At 32.2% G+C, this 17,109-nt stretch overlaps 1 protein-coding gene across 1 annotated transcript; it reads right to left on the bottom strand.

The window, feature by feature from the left end:
- Nucleotides 1-7,963: 7,963 nt before the first annotated feature.
- On the bottom strand, nt 7,964-10,491 carry LOC121263806 (protein EXPRESSION OF TERPENOIDS 1-like). The gene is made up of 2 exons (XM_041166885.1): nt 9,152-10,491; nt 7,964-8,638 (listed from the first exon to the last, which is right to left on the bottom strand). Exons 1-2 carry the CDS (start codon nt 9,786-9,788, stop codon nt 8,241-8,243), a joined length of 1,035 nt encoding a protein of 344 aa, XP_041022819.1. The 5' UTR covers nt 9,789-10,491; the 3' UTR covers nt 7,964-8,240.
- Nucleotides 10,492-17,109: the final 6,618 nt, after the last annotated feature.

Genomic DNA, 17,109 nt, shown 5'->3' with positions numbered 1-17,109 from the left:
CAAGAGGGGAAGGGATCCTCCTCTAAACAAGATTACGTAGTATTTAATCCCATATTTACATGAGATCTGTTCTTGCAGGTATAAAAATAATATATAAAAGCAAATTTACAGATTGATGTAGATTTATTATATGATTTTTTAAATGAATTTTACTTTTGTGTAATGTAATGCATTCCTGAATAATATATATATATATATATATATATATATATATATATATATATAAAAGGGCTAGTTTCGTAAGCCAAACAAGATGATGTATAGACAGCCCTCATGAAATACTGTAAGTACAGGTCGATTGAGAAGTGTTAACAGTAGAGCTGGTGCAACCAACAGAAGTGGAAGTGACAATTCAGTAACAACTTGGTCCTTGAAATATCTCAAAGTCATATATATACACACCCATATATATATATATAGCTCAATTTATAAAACACATCAAGTATTTGCAGCCTTGATGATCTTGTGCTCAACGTCACAATACAGCTTGAAATTTCCCAGAACCTAAAAATAAAAAATAAAAACTTGGAAAACCATTTTGCAGCACATGAGTTGCAAACACAGGCTGTCTCCTACTTTCTACTTTCTCAGTAACCAAATAGGAATACAGAAAGTTGAGGAAAGCAAACCCTTTTAGAGAGAGAGAGAGAGAGATTATAGGGCTTGTTGCATGCATGGGGACCACAACAATAATTCCCATAAACAGAAACAACAACATTGTAGTCTATCAGACTCCTATATTTCTGTCCTCACCCTATCTACCACTACTACTGTACTACTACTATAAAGCCCTAATACCATAAAAACCCTATTCTTCTTTCAATGCCTTTGCTTTTGCCATTTCTTCCTAGCTAATCCTTTTGACATGCATGCTTAATTATTGCCCTGAATCTCTCTCTCTCTCTCTCTCTCTCTCTCAGACACACTCAAAAGCTAGGCTAACTCAATCATGTGCATCCATCTTCATGATCATGTATATATATTTTGGATAGATTACGTACCGTACTACAGTCCTGGGGTAGTATATGGTCACCAAAAACTCTCTGGTTAACATTAATCGTGCCAAACGTTACGGCATGCACCATATATATATATATATATATATCGCAGTAGTACTACTTCTTCTGGATAGAGTATTTATATATATGGTAAACCAAAAACTTTCTCATGCGCAGCCTGCGCCCCACGGAGGCGGAGCCTCATAGCTAATGTCTGGTGTGTAGTGTCGAGCATGACTTGAGCCTTCTGCATGTATATATATCGGTCTCAGCTGCACGACAGTCCGTGCGTGATGTTATATATGCTAATGAGAGGCTCCGTACATTGGGTTATGGGCTGATCTCTAATAACAAGGTGGGCACATTTCCAATGGTGGATTATTAAGTTATTAACATCAAAGTTGGTAACAGTTAGCTAGCTAGAAGCTTGCATTAATTTGTACCCTCTATTATTGAAGAGCTCCTCTTGTGAAATAATTATAAATTATAAGATAATTAATGAATTCCCAAAAACCGGAGATATTCAGATGATTATCTCAATTCATTTGATGATTTGAGTGTAATTCGCTAGAGAGATCTAGTTAATTTTCAGAAAATTAATGGGGTAATTAAGTAGTTACTATATACTTTTGTGTATATAATAGTGGGGTTTTAATTTATTTGTGGGTCCACTAGCAAGTTTATAGCTCTCTCTGAGACTTTCCCAATAGTACTTACCCCCGATTCCTATTACCAACGTCTCTTCCAGCTAGCTGATTAAGCTTTGAAATCTTGCGTGCTTTCAATTGATCAGGTACGTACGTAGCTTCTATCTTCTATCTCCCAAGCTTGTGGCTCCATATATACTGTCGTATCATTATCCATAACCAAGCTGATGTCTTGAGGCAAGTCATCGATAATCAGCTTATGATGGTACATCCTTTTCTGCATGCAGCATAGATCAGTTTCACCTGTCCCAAAAATAATTGTTGCTTATTATTTCCAGTAGAGATCGATCTTAATTCCTTGACCTGATCACTCATCACTTCCGAGCTTATTTCCGATATTAGAGATTTTTTTGTCTCTCTCGTGATGTTTGATCCAAACAAGGTCTTTTACACCATATATATATCAGGAGCTACGATCTGATGAGCAAGATCTTTGGTGCCTTAGCAGCTTGTTGAGTATTAGGGTTAAGGATTTTTTTTTTTTGTTGTTGTTGTCTTATCAGGGATTAATCCAAGAAAACTTTGATATATACGTACGTAGCTTGTTGGGGTTAGTCGGAGCAAGGTCTTGGTTTCATTGCTTTAATTTGTCGGAGATTAGTCCCGATGTATTGAACAATACCCTTTTTTTTATCTTGTCAGGAATAGTTCAAGCAAGACCTGTCGAGCAACTATTTATATGATTGGACGGATGAAGTGCTTCTCTTTTTAAAAAAGAAAATGATCAATAATATTGATGTCATTCGAGTCCGGTCTCATTTTATTATTATAATTTTTTTAAATTTTTACATAAAATATAATAAATAATTTAACTTTTTCAAACTTTAAAACAATAATAATATTAAAAAATACTATTCTAATAATATTTTATTCAACTTTCATATGAACACACTATCCAAACAAATTGATGATTTTAATTCACAGCTTTGTTCACAAGGAAGAATTAGTCTCGTTTGGATTGCAAAATGGTCTCATCTAGTTTTAATATTCAAACATTATAAACACAAATATTTTTCAATTTCAAAATTTTAACTTTTTCATCTAATAATTTTCTAATAATTACAAATTTTTCAAATTTCCAAACAAAAAATAAAAAATAATTCAACTTTTTCAAACTAAAAAAAAAATAATATTAAAAAATAATATTATAACAATTTTTTAATTTTATAATACTTTTATTCAACTTTTTCTCCTTTCTTTCCCAAAACCTCATAAAACATCTTAACTCAAATAATTTTATTACTATTTACATATAATTTCACTACTATTTACAAATTTCTCATCTCACAAATTTAGCCTTGTTTATTTTTACAACTTCTCTCAACTCATATTATCTCATCTAATTATTATAATTTTCTCAAATTCCCACACAAAATAGAATCAACAATTCAATTTTTTCAAATTCTAAAATAAAAATAATATTAAAAAAATATATTCTAATAATATTTTATTTAACTTTTAACTTTAGTTTCAACTTTATGAAAACAAACGAGACTGTAAAAAGTAGTGTAGAAGGGAATAGTTCATTGTTACGTCTCCTTTTTCATGAGATCCTGAGGATTATGTTACTTAAGAATGATAGCTACATGGCGGACTTATAAGAGCCATTTGTTCATTAGAGTAGTTGTTCTCTATATATAAGCTGTAAATAGCTCCGACAGTTATTGAAAGATAATTTTAATCCAAAACATCTATATATATATATATATATATATTTCTGCTATCAATTAGTACTGATCATAATTAAGCACTAGAGACATGATTAATGTTGATTCGAAAATGAAAACCAATTAAGTACCAATATTTCGCATGGAATATTGCTAATTACACCACGTATTTATAAATTAGCTGCCAGAGGGGTTGAGAATTAACAAATCATCATTTTAATTAGGGTTTGAGGAGGAATTAATTAATATATATTTTCTTGGATTTTAATCGTACAAGCATTACTCTATATGCATCGTGTTACGTATGGAAATAACAAAAAAATATTATTCTTTCCTTTAAGAAACTTTTAACTGTTAACTATCAGGAGGTTCTTCCGATCCCAGTACACCATAAATATATGGAGAATTTCATGATTTACTGGTGGGTTAGGTATCAGTTTATGATTACTGTACAAGTACTGGTTATATATAAGCAAGCAAGGAATATTTATCCTCTCTGTGCTGCTCAGAAATACACGAGAATCTAAGAAAAAAAGTGCAAGCTTTTTGAGGGAGCAGGAAAAGACGGGGGAGTCTTCATTCACATCGTCATATATATATATATATATATATATATATATATATATATCTGTAAAGTGTATTTGTATCGGAAGATGGATGTAATGTTATCATCAGAATCGTCTATATTTTGATAGGGCATCATTTGTTGCAATGCAAGTGTGTAGCAGAAAAATAGAAGATAATAAAGCAGCTCGCTGCATGCATCACATGGATCTCATGTACTACGTACAGCTTTCTTCTAATTTATTATAAGCGTAGTGTGTATATATATACATACATATATATATATATATATATATAATATATGCATGTACTAGTGGGAATTATGATATATATATGTGTCCGATAAAGCAAGCCTGCCTTTTGGTGCAGTCAGAGTATTGCATATTCTCCAAACATTGAGTTCACCAAATGTCTAATGATCATCAAACTTAATTGTTCCCTGCTTTATGTCAGGAATTAACTATATCTAGACTTAGAATAAACTAAGAGAAGCGCATGATGGCGAAGTAGCTAAAGACAAAAAAAAAAAAAAAAAAAGAGAAGTGACATAGATCAGATCACAGTACTGGATCTGTTGCTGAATTATGCATATATGGCAAGGTTATTGACAATAAGGATCGCACAAACTATATACCAAGTCCACACATACATTAAAATCGAGTCTTTATCCAGATCAATATGCAAGTGCTACTGCATGCATGCAAGGACTTGGTCCAGTTGATCTCTTCTGCAAAGAGATTTCCTCATAGGGCATTAAGGGGCTGACTACTAGATAAGCACATAGCTAGAGTAGTACTGTACATCGTGGCAAACATAGGCCAGGTGGATATATAATGTCAGTAATTTCCGGTTAGAAAAAACTCACAGATAAACCACCTAGCTCAGACGTCCTATTTGCTCTATAACTGTTTTCAAAGTATATATATAATGTAAGTTGTTCTGAAAAGGAAAATTATATATATATATATATATCTCACACTAATAATTTATGATTATTGAATTCCAAGGAGGTCAATCCACAGTAGTTGAAATTGAAGCCCTTCAATACTAGATAAGTGTAATTTAGAGAATTATGCATGCCATCTATTTAACTAACTCTGGAAAATTCATAATCTCGGGTATCGCTTTCGAGACTGCCCTGATCGATGAATAAATATGGTTTAGATAGGCAAAATGAATTCCTGTTGTCATGCTTAATAAGTAACATTTGCTTCAAATAGGTCTTTAAAAATAAAAAATGTAGTAGTACTGCCTGAACTATTCACAAGCAAGAAAGTCAGATCGATGATGCATGGTCATGATGAACTAAGGGCAGACATGCAAGGAATTATATATCTAGCACCAAAGGGAATAGCTTATGGTAATGGTTAGATATACATATACATATACATATATATAGATATATGTTTTATATCTATATATAGGTAATACAGATTCTTGAGATCAGAAAAGATCATTTGATTTGTTCTTGTACAAGCAGCTAGTGATCGCTATTCTTAGTATAATAAGGTAATAAACCCATGTGTGTATATTGGTAACAATATGGGATAAACATTTTACTAAGGAAAAATCTAATTGTAAGCAATTCTGCGCACTAATACGCACACTTATTCAATATGATTGGTCAGAAAATAGATTTTATTGAAAACAGTGCTAATTTGAATTTAGAATATGAAGGCAACAACATTAGTACGCAGATTGATACGCAAACTTGCTTGTACATAGCAAAACTCTTTTACTAAACTTGCAGAATTTACTAACATAAATTAAAGGAAAGAATCTTTGACATTCTCATGCATGTTTGTACATGTGAGGAGATGGGGACAATGTAATTTTGCTTATATCTTCAACAATCAAACATTACTCGATCCTTAATTTGGAATATAAGTTCTTACAGGCACACAGAATTAATATTTTTAACCATTCAGCTTTGTTTGAGCTAGCTATATGCTTCGCTAGATGTATCAACTCCCACAAGTAGAAAGGAAAAAAACATCTCATTCTCAGATCATCATATTTTATATTCACCTTATTCCTCTCAATTGCTAGAAAAAGGTTAATATTGGCTATCACCAAAGATCTCTAGCATGTAGAGTCATATGTCCCAAAAATATCTAAGAAAAAGTAAAAAGGATTCTTAGAAGCTGGCTCAAATGAAATGTTTCAAAGAATCTATATATATATATATATATATCTGTGTGTGCAGATGAAATTTTAGTACTGAACCAGTTTTTGATATCTTATTTCACTTAAAACTGGTTGTATGAATGCATGTATATCAGATATTAATAAGAAATCAGACACAGGATCTATATATATATATATATATATATCGCACCTGGAGGTATATATTCCATTATCAAGGAGGTCATGTGTAGAGCACACGGTCATCCATATGATTACTTAAATTATAAGATTTGATTTGTAAAATTCAAATTTTAAAATTGATATTTCAAATCAAATTATGTCATGTAAGCACTTTATGAAGTGTGGTCTACACACAGGCTTGAGAATATAATTTTTTATTGCACTTGATCAAGGTTATTCCTAAGCCCAATTAACATGACAACACTGTAAGTATCTGCTTGGGATCATGTCTTGTTAGGGTACTTATTCTGGATGTACAATGCAATTTCAGTAGTAATATTCCATTTTCAGTTGGAAAATGCAACACAAAAATTATTCGAAGAGCGCCCTTTTTCTTAATTAAGCTTAATTAATTCAGAGTGACGATTTTAGGCCTAATTAATCATCATATTAAAAGAAATGATAAGATATTGAGAAATTAACATTGAAAAGTGTAAAAAAATGAACTACTCATGTTATATATCCATCCAAGAACCTAAATGTGATTTGAATGAATGATTCTAGTGGTTCTCAATCATATTCCTATATATTTAGTTAACTTTTAGTTTATATATTTTCATGGAGACCTCTTAAATTCAATCCCAACAGCATAGACACTAAAAGAAAAAACGGGCTTTTATGATCAATTTATTACAACCAAAAGATTATTTGCAACTAATGCAAATAGTCTTTTTGCTAGAATTAACTGGTAGCAAATAAACAGTTTTCTTGTAGTGAGATCAACTTATATATCTACGAGGATCATGTCTTGAATTAATCTCAGATATTATAAGGTGCGTGAAAAGAGAATATATATCAGTCTCATATATAATGTGTCAACATGACTGATTAAAACATACCTAAATGTGCTGGGAAGTGAGAAAATCTATTGATCATCTTGTTGAGGACATTAATGACCATGAAAATGAAATATCATTTTGGATGCAGTCAGATGGTTTCCAAACGCGGGGTAAAGTTTCTCCATCTTTCTATCTGGATCGTTTAAATGCTTATAAGGCTTAATTCCAGGAGAAACAGACTCATAGTTATGTACGGTATGCTCAGCAGACAGCATATTTATGTATGTTGCTCTCTAGCTATACATGTGCATTAAACCAGAGAAGATCATGACAAGGAATATTATTACTCATCTCACCATCCAATCCACATCATGCATGCATGTTTATATATGTATGTATGTATGAAAAAATCTATTCATCATCCCAACTCCCATCATCCCATGATGTGGCATTAGATGATCATAGGTTCACAAGTGAAATGTAATAAATAATTTCTAATCACCTAATGTCACATCATAGGATAATGAAAGAATGATAAAAGTTGGGATGACGAGTGACATTACTCTATATATATATAAATATATGTGTGTGTGTATCCTTCACCTTTTGAAGTAGAATGTTCATGCATGGGTGGAGTACCGCCGATACCGAAATAGATAAAAGCTGGTTTCTTTGTATATTTCGTCCCCATTTCAAACCGGCAAACATACGGGTAAACAGGAAAAAAAGCAGCTTCAAAGTTCGAAACCAACCGGAAAAGGGTAATGAAATATAACTCAAGCTAGCTGAAGAAAATAAATGAAAAAGAAATACAGAAAAGAAACAACAGACGGCCGGGGGGGACAGACTGCACTACGCTGGATTGCACACCGTCCGTCTCATACAGAAACCAAATCTCATTTTAAGGAAATGATCAATTACAATCTTAGCAATAACTTAGCTTGCATTCATGACAACTTTGAGATTCGCAATATTAAAACAAACAGCTTTCCGCGTTTCCTCTCGCTCTTTTTCTTTTTCATTAATAGCTCCTACTTGAATGGTTATCAAATTTACTACTACAACATTATCAAATATTGCTGAGAAAGTGAAGATTAACTAAGTTGGTCACAGAGAGAGAGAGAGAGAGAGAGAAATGGAAGAATGTGGGACTGTTTTTCAAGATCTAGGTGGTGGGAAAAATTGCGTACCAGCCATGAAAGTGTTAAGCGGAGCTCCAGGGTATAGAGAAGAAGGATCGAGAAGTGTCATGGCAGAAGAACCCACGTCTGCACCGCCACCACCACCACTAGCAGTGGTTGCGCTGGTATTGGTGACACCAGCAATGAGGTTAAGAGGTTGAACTCCACCACCTCCCCCGGAGGAGCTCTCCCCAGCATTTGAGTAATTAGTTTCGGGGCCTTGGTCATAGAGGGTTCCCTTGAAAACATGGCCTCCAATGTTCACAGCCGCCTGATACGCGTACTGATCGTCTGCTTCATCAATGGAGCTCACTCGTATGCAACGGAAAACGGCGGGAGAATTCACTTCTGCCGGAAAATGGCCGACTTCTAACCCTACAACATGATCCCAAAAGCAATGGGAATGTTAATTATAAGTTTAGACATTTCGAATTGGAAAGGAGAAATGGGATACAATATATATAAATGTTTGAAAAGCAAGCGCACACGCTCATACACAGATATCCACATGTAGACAGAGGCACAGACACACACAAAGAGGAAAGAGAATTTCTTCCGTGTCAATCCATTCGTCAGGATTACTGAATAATAGTGTTTTGGGTAAAGAAGTGGAAAAGAAGGAAAAGTTGATGGAGTTTACTATGGAGGTCGATTTCCATTACACGCAATCGATATCTAGCTGTATTATTTGGGCATACTTCCAAAATTCTCTCTCTCTCTCTCTCTCTCTCTCTCTCTCTTCCATCCATTCTCTCTTTTCAGAATTTCTTTGATGCGTCTAAGGAATTCTTGCGAAGAGTCAATCAGTAGAACTTTGAGTGAGTGTCTGCGAGATAAATTATATTAATTCAGGAAAAAAGAGAAGAAAATTAAACGAAGCTTAATTACCTGACGCGCTGGTGGGCAAACGAGTGCAGGCAAGAGAGGAAGAGCCAGGATTCTCTCTCTGTCTTTTGGGATTCACTCCGCGGAGCTGAAGTTGTTGATGTTGCTGCTGCTGCTGCATAGCAGCGAGTTGTTGTTGGCGCTCGCGGCGTCTGGAAGCTGGGACCCAAGTACTTTTGACATGGGTTTGGCACTCGAAGCCTCGGCTTTTACAACAAGTCCTGCACCGCATGTGAACGCAGTCCTTTTTGGCTTGGTTCCCGCAGTCCTGGCAGCTCACCCCTCCTCCTCCTCCCCCTGCGGACCTGATCATCATGAACGCCGATCTCGACGGCGACTCATCGGAGACGTTGATCGAGCTCCGGCTGGGCCCCACGCCTAACCCAGCCGCTGAAGCATAGAGATCTTGCTGGAGCTGTTGGTGGTGCCGTTGCTGTTGTTGTTGCTGCTGTTGAAGAAGCACCTGTTCCTGCTGTTGCCATAGTTCGAAACCCTTATACCCTGGGTCATCATTTTTGTACCAAAACAAGCTCTCCGGGGGAATTTCCGTTGGAGGATTGTTGCTGCTTTGCCGATGACGATCTTCTTGGCTGCTGCTCGTGGTACCCCTTCCTCCACCTAATGAGAAAAAACCAGCCATTGCTCCTCCTCTAAATCCGACCCGCACTTCAATTGTGACAGACAATCCATATCAGAAGCTCCACTCCCACCGCAAAATCAGAACCCAACTACGAAATGGTTCTGTGCCTGCCTTGAACGATGGGGGTGGGTGTCGTACTGTTACCCAGTAACTTCTCGGCTTTCTTTGAGAATTCTCGTTCTGCGTGTGTCGTATATGAGCGTACATGTATTTCTCTTAATCTGTACCTAATCTTTCTTTCTTTCTCAAAGAGTATGTTCGTGTGAGTTTGTGTAGTGTGGTGGAGGTGGTGTTTGCTTCTTGTTGGGGGGAGGGTTTAATTTGCAGCCCTAGTTGGTTAGAGAGAGACAGAGACAGAATTCAGTCAGTGTTTCTCAGCGTTAATGGCTGCCTGTGTTGAACAATTCCCTTTCTTTCCTTCCTGCTTCAGAGTGAATTTAGGAAGCATTTAAAGAACGCCGCGGAATCAACGGCTACTCTCTTTCTCTCTCTCCCTTCTCTGCAACGCCGCCATATATGCTCTTTCTGCACCGCTCTGCTGCCTCAATTTAAAGTCTCCCAACCCATCTCTTTGCGCTCTCTCTCTCTCTCTCTCTGATTTCTTTGCAGGAGATGAGCTTTTCAGCTCTGAGCAGAGCGTCTTGTGTCCATAAAACAAAACAACGCTCTAAAATCTCTCTCTCTCCCTCTCTCTGGCCTTAAGCATTTTATGATCTAATCTTATATTAAAACCCGCTGAATCAGCCACTGATAAATTCGCATGCTCCATCCAACGTCCACTAAAACGCCACGTATCGCCGCTCCAGCTTTTCCTTATTCGTCCTTTTGCACCGGAAAACCCGCTGCTTTTTCGTGACTCCACCCCTTTAATGAACCTATTTTGTTTTGGGTTATTGTTTGTTGAGCAATGATATATGTAAAATTCTTTTAATAATTTTTTATATAATTATATTTTAAAATGAGAATAATTATGTAAAATAATGTTATTTTTATAAGTTAATTTATAAAAAGAAAAATATTAAATAGATTTAAGAAAAACTTATAAAAAAATTTACTTTGTATCAATTATTGATATATTGAAAATTATAAAATTTAAAATTTAAATTTTAAATTTTAAAAAAAAACTAATAAAATAAGTCTTGTAAGTAAAACTGTAAATACATATATATAATACTACTCTTATAAAAATATCTTTCGTTTAAAACGTAATTGTATAAAGATTGTAAAAAGTATTATTATTGTTATTATTGTTATTATTATTATTTCCTGTTTTTCTTCTTTTTCGTTTATTTCCACCAATTATCCAACATTTTCCATTTATTTATCATTTCAATATATATATATATATATAATTAATGATGTGTATCATGTTCATATGAAAATGATTTGTTAGAAAAAGTAAGCAAATTTAAAACTCACATCAAAAAATATATTTTAGTAATATATTATATTTATTAAAAAGTGCTTGAGATTTGAATATTTTAGAATAGAACTAATAAAAAAAATTCTATAAGTGATACAAAACACTTATAAGCCAACAAGTCCACGAAAATGACCTAAATAAAAGTTCATGCAGCATTGATAAGATAACCTCATAATGGAAGGGATATATAGTGACAGACATTTTAGTGGTACGTACGAAGATATATTAATGGTGTATATATAAATGATGTGCATATATATGCTTGAACATATAAGTTAAGTAGTTTATTAATTAATACAACATATTAAAATTTAATTACGATGGATCCACTGATCTTATCCTATATATAATTATGTTTATGTTACATTCATTACATATTAATTGTTTTTAATTTATTATTTTAGAAATAAGATGAAACTGATAAGAGGATATATATATATATATATATATATATAATCCTGCAGAACTAAAACAAAATAAAAAAAATCAAGGCAGTTATATATATCATATAAGAAAATATATTTACATCCGTGAATTGTATAACTATCGTATAATCGTTTTGAAAAAAATAAATAAAATATAAAATTTATATAAAAAAAATTAATTTTTTAATAATACACTCTTCCATAACAAATAAATAATTTAAAATTATATGTAAAATTACTCTAAAACATTGTTAACGGTCGACGTTGCTTGAGGGTAGAGAATTGGGCAGTGAAAAAGAGGCAGAAGTTATCGAGTTTCTAGAAGATAATTATATCTGCTTTGCATGTTGTGCAGTAAGAGGGGGACACAGCGCCACTTCCACCTCTTACTTTTTTCTCTAATAATTTCCCTTCAATTAATATATATTAATTTGAATAATTTGAAGCATCTTCAAACTTAATTTGGTTATTTCTGAGATTATATTACGTGCACGTATTAATTAATTTTCAGTTATTTTTCCCCCTCTAATCATTTAATAAAAATTAATTAGGTTTCGAATATATCAGTAGAGTGGTACTACAACAACATATATATACAATTACATACTTCCATTATATCACTAAAAGAAAATCGAGTATTTGTGACGAATTATTTATGATAAGAATAATTATTTACGATGAAAACAGACTCATTTTAATAAAAATTGTCATTTTTACAGGTAATAATTGACCATAATTAAGCAGTTTTCTTATAATGGATTATCTGTAAATTTCTAAATTTATTTTTTTAAAATATAAGGACTGATGTAATAATTGATGGGCAATGCTAGATCAACTCGAAAATGTAATATATAGAATTGAAATGATTAAAAACTATGTCAATTATTAATACAATTAATGTGATAAGGGTAAGAAAAGAAATGAAGGCGAAAAAAGAGTACTAGATCATGATTATTTTATTGTAGGAATGATATTATTATCTGTGCTGCTGCTGACGTGGTATAATTTAGAAATTATAAAAAAAAATGAATTATTGTTCAAAAAAGAAAAAGATTGAAAAATTATCAAACTTTAGAAGTCAACTGAGTGGGACAATATTAATAAATTACATTGATGAACGTAATTTTGTATCATTATCTTACCATAAATTCAATAGATATATAAAACAAATGGAAACAGGGCATGGTTACTGTTTTCATCCTCGTGGTCTTTTTTCTTGCATCATCATGCATGAACCGTTGCTGATAAATGTGGCTGCGCGAGGACTCCGCCGGCCTGTAATACCGGTGGAAAAGAGGACCTATAACTGGGATTAATGGCCCTACGGTACTACGTGTATACAATATAATATATATATATATATATAGAGAGAGAGAGAGAGAGAGAGAGTGTATGTACAGATGTGGGTGATGGTACGTAGCTTGCTGTCTTTTGGGGAGTATATGCTGATAACTGGTTAGAAATAGTGCGCATATGAGAATTTTAACCCATAGGGCAGCCAACAAATTTCTTTCGGTCCTCCTAATAAATAATCTTAGGCGATTAAAAAGATCTTGGAATTATTTAAAATTTTGAGTTTTGATACATATAAGTTGGTGTGTTAAATTAACACTATGTTTCAAAAATAGTCCAGATTAGTCTGAATCAGTGGAACCGGTCCAGAACCCATTCTCTAATAGGCCGGTTATGCTTTTTAAGACCGGATTGGCGGTTTACTATATTATATATTTTAAATTAATTTTTTAATATTAAATATAATATGTTTTATATTATATATATTTTTATATTATATATATTTTTAAAATATAAATTATAATTATATATAAGATAATGTTATTATAATTTATAATATAAAATTTTAATCTTAAACATAAAAATTTATTTCATCATATGTTTTAAATATAATATATATATTAATAACATTTTATGGCCTAATAAATTTTCAATATATTCCTTTTGATAAATACATAATACATTAGTAATACTAATATATATTAGTAATATTAATTACATTTGATCACTTTAATTAATTAGTATATATTAGTATACTAATATATATTAGTATATTAATTACATTAATTTATGACCTAATACTAATATTATTAAAACTGAAAAATCGGATCGAACTGGACCGGAACCAGTAAAATCGGAAGTACCGGTTTATGAGGGTTACCAGTGTGTAATCGGTTTTCGAAAATGCAAAACTGGTGCATACCGACTCGGTCCTAAATTTTGTCCAAAACCGAATCACCGAACCGGACCCGTTACACTCTTACATTATATATTAATATCAAAGGAATAAGTAATTAACATATATATTTATATTTATATATGTCGATGCGATTTTGGCCCGATGGTCAAGAGTTGATTGGATGAGGTCATGAGACGACAACGGTGGTACTATAATTGAAGGAGAAGTGTAAAAATAGATGTGAAAAAAAAAAGAAAAAAAAAAAGAAGAAGATGGCAAAAAACAAATGAGAATGAGATGCTTGCATATTATAAGCTCTGATCTGCAGCAATGCATACGTCTTCCTCTTAGCTACAAGATGAAGGGGGGAGATCATGAGAAAAAGATCATGCATGAAGGGGAAGTACTCCAATGAATTAGAAGACACGTACCCTTTTGCAGATCGATCATGTCGAAAATCACCCTTCTAGCTAGCTAGCAGCTTATAATCCTCCAATATTATATTATAAGCCCCGGCTTTCAGTAGTAGTACTAGTCCTTCATTTGCTTGTCATAATTAAGCTTTAGTTTATCCTTCATTAATGGTTTGATTATGTGCTTAAATTCATGCCTTCTTCTATATATTTTACAACCTACGCTAGCTCGCTCGCTCGATCGGCTAGCTAGCTAGCTGCTAGAGTGTGCTAGCTGTTAATTAGGATATAAAACTGTATGTGATCAGTACTCCTCGATCAACCTTTTGCGCTATACTTACTCGTGTGTAGCCATTCATGACCAGATTATATATATAATGTCAACATGCACATGTCAATGGGTTGAATGACATTAATTCGTATATATATTTTTCAGAGACCATGCATGCATGGGGTCCAATCGGCCTTGCATGTATGTGCTTCGATAAGTACGTACGTGCGTAGTAACGTACGCCAAGCTGGATCGATCGAGCACTTGATCCTTTATGAATTCTAGTTATAGTACTTAGGTGTATATTTATAAGCTAACTGGCACTCAAATCTAATCCAAGAGAAGTGGAGGGTGGGGAATGCGATGGTACTGGCCGAGCGAAGATATTCTAGTTAATTTGTGTGTTTAATTCGAAACAGTCATGACCACGCATGCACCAATACGAGCAAGTGTATATATATTTATATATCAAGTGGTTTGATCAATATAAAACCATGATATTGATCAGATCATCTCATTAATTAATTCACTACAAGAAAAATGACTTTTTGTGACCAGTTATTTATAACAAAATGACAATTTTCAGTTAAAATAAATCTATTTTTTTTTATCGTAAATAGTCATTTTCGTCATAAAATAATAGTCACAAATATCAGTTTTTCTTGTAGCGCACATGCAGTGAACCAGCACATGATTTCATGTTATTGTAACATCTTTATATATGCTAATTAATTAAGAGAAAGAAAACATTAATTCAATGCTAATTAATAATATTTATGTAGTCAGACCAATGCATATATGCAACATTAAATATTAATTATTTATGCTGGCCCCTGAAAAAAATTGAAATGATCATAACCTTTTTGATCTGAAGAGAAATTAATGTTGTTTTTCATATAATGATTCTATCATTTCCAATAATATATATACACCATGTTTATATATATGTAAGTAATTACATATATATTTCAAGTGGATGCTATATATAATATTTTAAGTGGTTGATACATGAAATCACTTAAAATGAATGACTAATTGATCTAATTATAGCTAGAAATATTATTATTTTCTTTACGAATTAATCTACTACTACTACCCGAAAAATTATAATTAATACATGGATAAATATTAATTAAGTAAACAGTTCTTCGAAGCAGGATTTTAAAGTTTTTTTTTTTCTTTTATCCATGAGTAGTCATGCATTAATCACGAGAAAAAGCAGCATACTTATACGTGCTATCATGCGGATCAGTGCAACGCATGAAAGTCAGATATATTATATATTCACGTTTTATCTTATCTCGATCGATCAACAAGTTACAAGATCATGAATTAATTCTTAGAAGAAGATTTTGTAGTAGCTAGCTATATATATATATATATATATATATAATAGGATGGTCCTACTGAACTTTCATGAGTTTCATGAGAAGGAAAAATAAAAACACTACTTCGAGGACCGATAATTAATTAACTGAATCAATCTATCCTTCTCAATATATATATATATATATATATATATATATATATAAATATATATATATATATAGGCACACGAGCGCTAGCATTGGACTCATCAAATTCATCTTCAAATTTTGATGAAAAGTACATATTTTCTATATATCTAAAACCTCTTTATCTATAACTTCACATTAGATTAGTCATTGAATTAATTAAAATAATAATATAATATTTTTTTAATAATAATATTTTTATTTTTTTTCATATTTTATAATTACACTAATCATATGTTAATTAATAATTAAATTTATTCTTACATTATTATTACAAGACGGTTAGAGATTAAATGTGAATAAAAAAGATCATTGGAGATTAAAACTGAATAAAAAATAAATTTGATAGGTGAATAATAACCCTTCAAATTTAAAGAAACATATCTATTTACTGTAACTCAAAACTTTACATTTATCTCTTCGGCTAATCCAATAGAACTCTTTTTTTATGAAGCCATTGCCAGCCAATGCTTTAGTAATTCACAGCTTCAACACAGAACAAAATGAGTTAAAAATTAAGGTCCTGGATCCCACAGTACGGTAAAGAACAATATTTCAATAATTATATTAATTCAGCTAGCTAGCTAGTTATGAGAAGTAGTACTACTGTTAGTGTTACGATCCTGGTGATCAGCTAGCTACATGAATATTATAAATTTCTTCATTAAATCATAGTTAATGTTTTGAAGTTGCATGAAATGAACTTTGAACAGTACATATATATATATTGCAAGCATTTATTATTTGTAGCAGGCTGCCAACATTTATCTCAGTATTTATATAAATTATATTTAATATATATTTTAAAAGTAATAAGTGCTGATCATATCGTGATATGGAAAAAAGTGTAATAGAAAAGGTGATAAAGGACCATCGATCATAATCAACCAAAGCAATAATCTAAGTCTCTTTATTATATATATTAGTGATTAAACATATATCTAGCGGGATTATTAATATTATTTTAGCTAATTACTGTAAAATGAAGATAAAATAGAAAATCCATTCGAGCTTATTTTTACACAAATGTTGAGTTATTCTATTAGATATATATATATATATATATATATATATATATCTATCT

This window comes from Juglans microcarpa x Juglans regia, chromosome 4S, assembly GCF_004785595.1.
Source record: "Juglans microcarpa x Juglans regia isolate MS1-56 chromosome 4S, Jm3101_v1.0, whole genome shotgun sequence".
NCBI lineage: Eukaryota > Viridiplantae > Streptophyta > Magnoliopsida > Fagales > Juglandaceae > Juglans > Juglans microcarpa x Juglans regia.
The sequence above is the reverse complement of the archived record's forward strand: the minus strand, read 5'-3'. Positions and strand labels throughout refer to the sequence as shown.

Bases quoted from the DNA above. Each gene is read 5' to 3' on its own strand.
- LOC121263806 (XM_041166885.1), bottom strand. From the start codon at position 9,788: ATGGCTGGTTTTTTCTCATTAGGTGGAGGAAGGGGTACCACGAGCAGC. The intron at 8,639-9,151 runs GTAATTAAGCTT...ATCATGTTGTAG, and splicing joins TTTGCCCACCAGCGCGTCAG to GGTTAGAAGTCGGCCATTTT.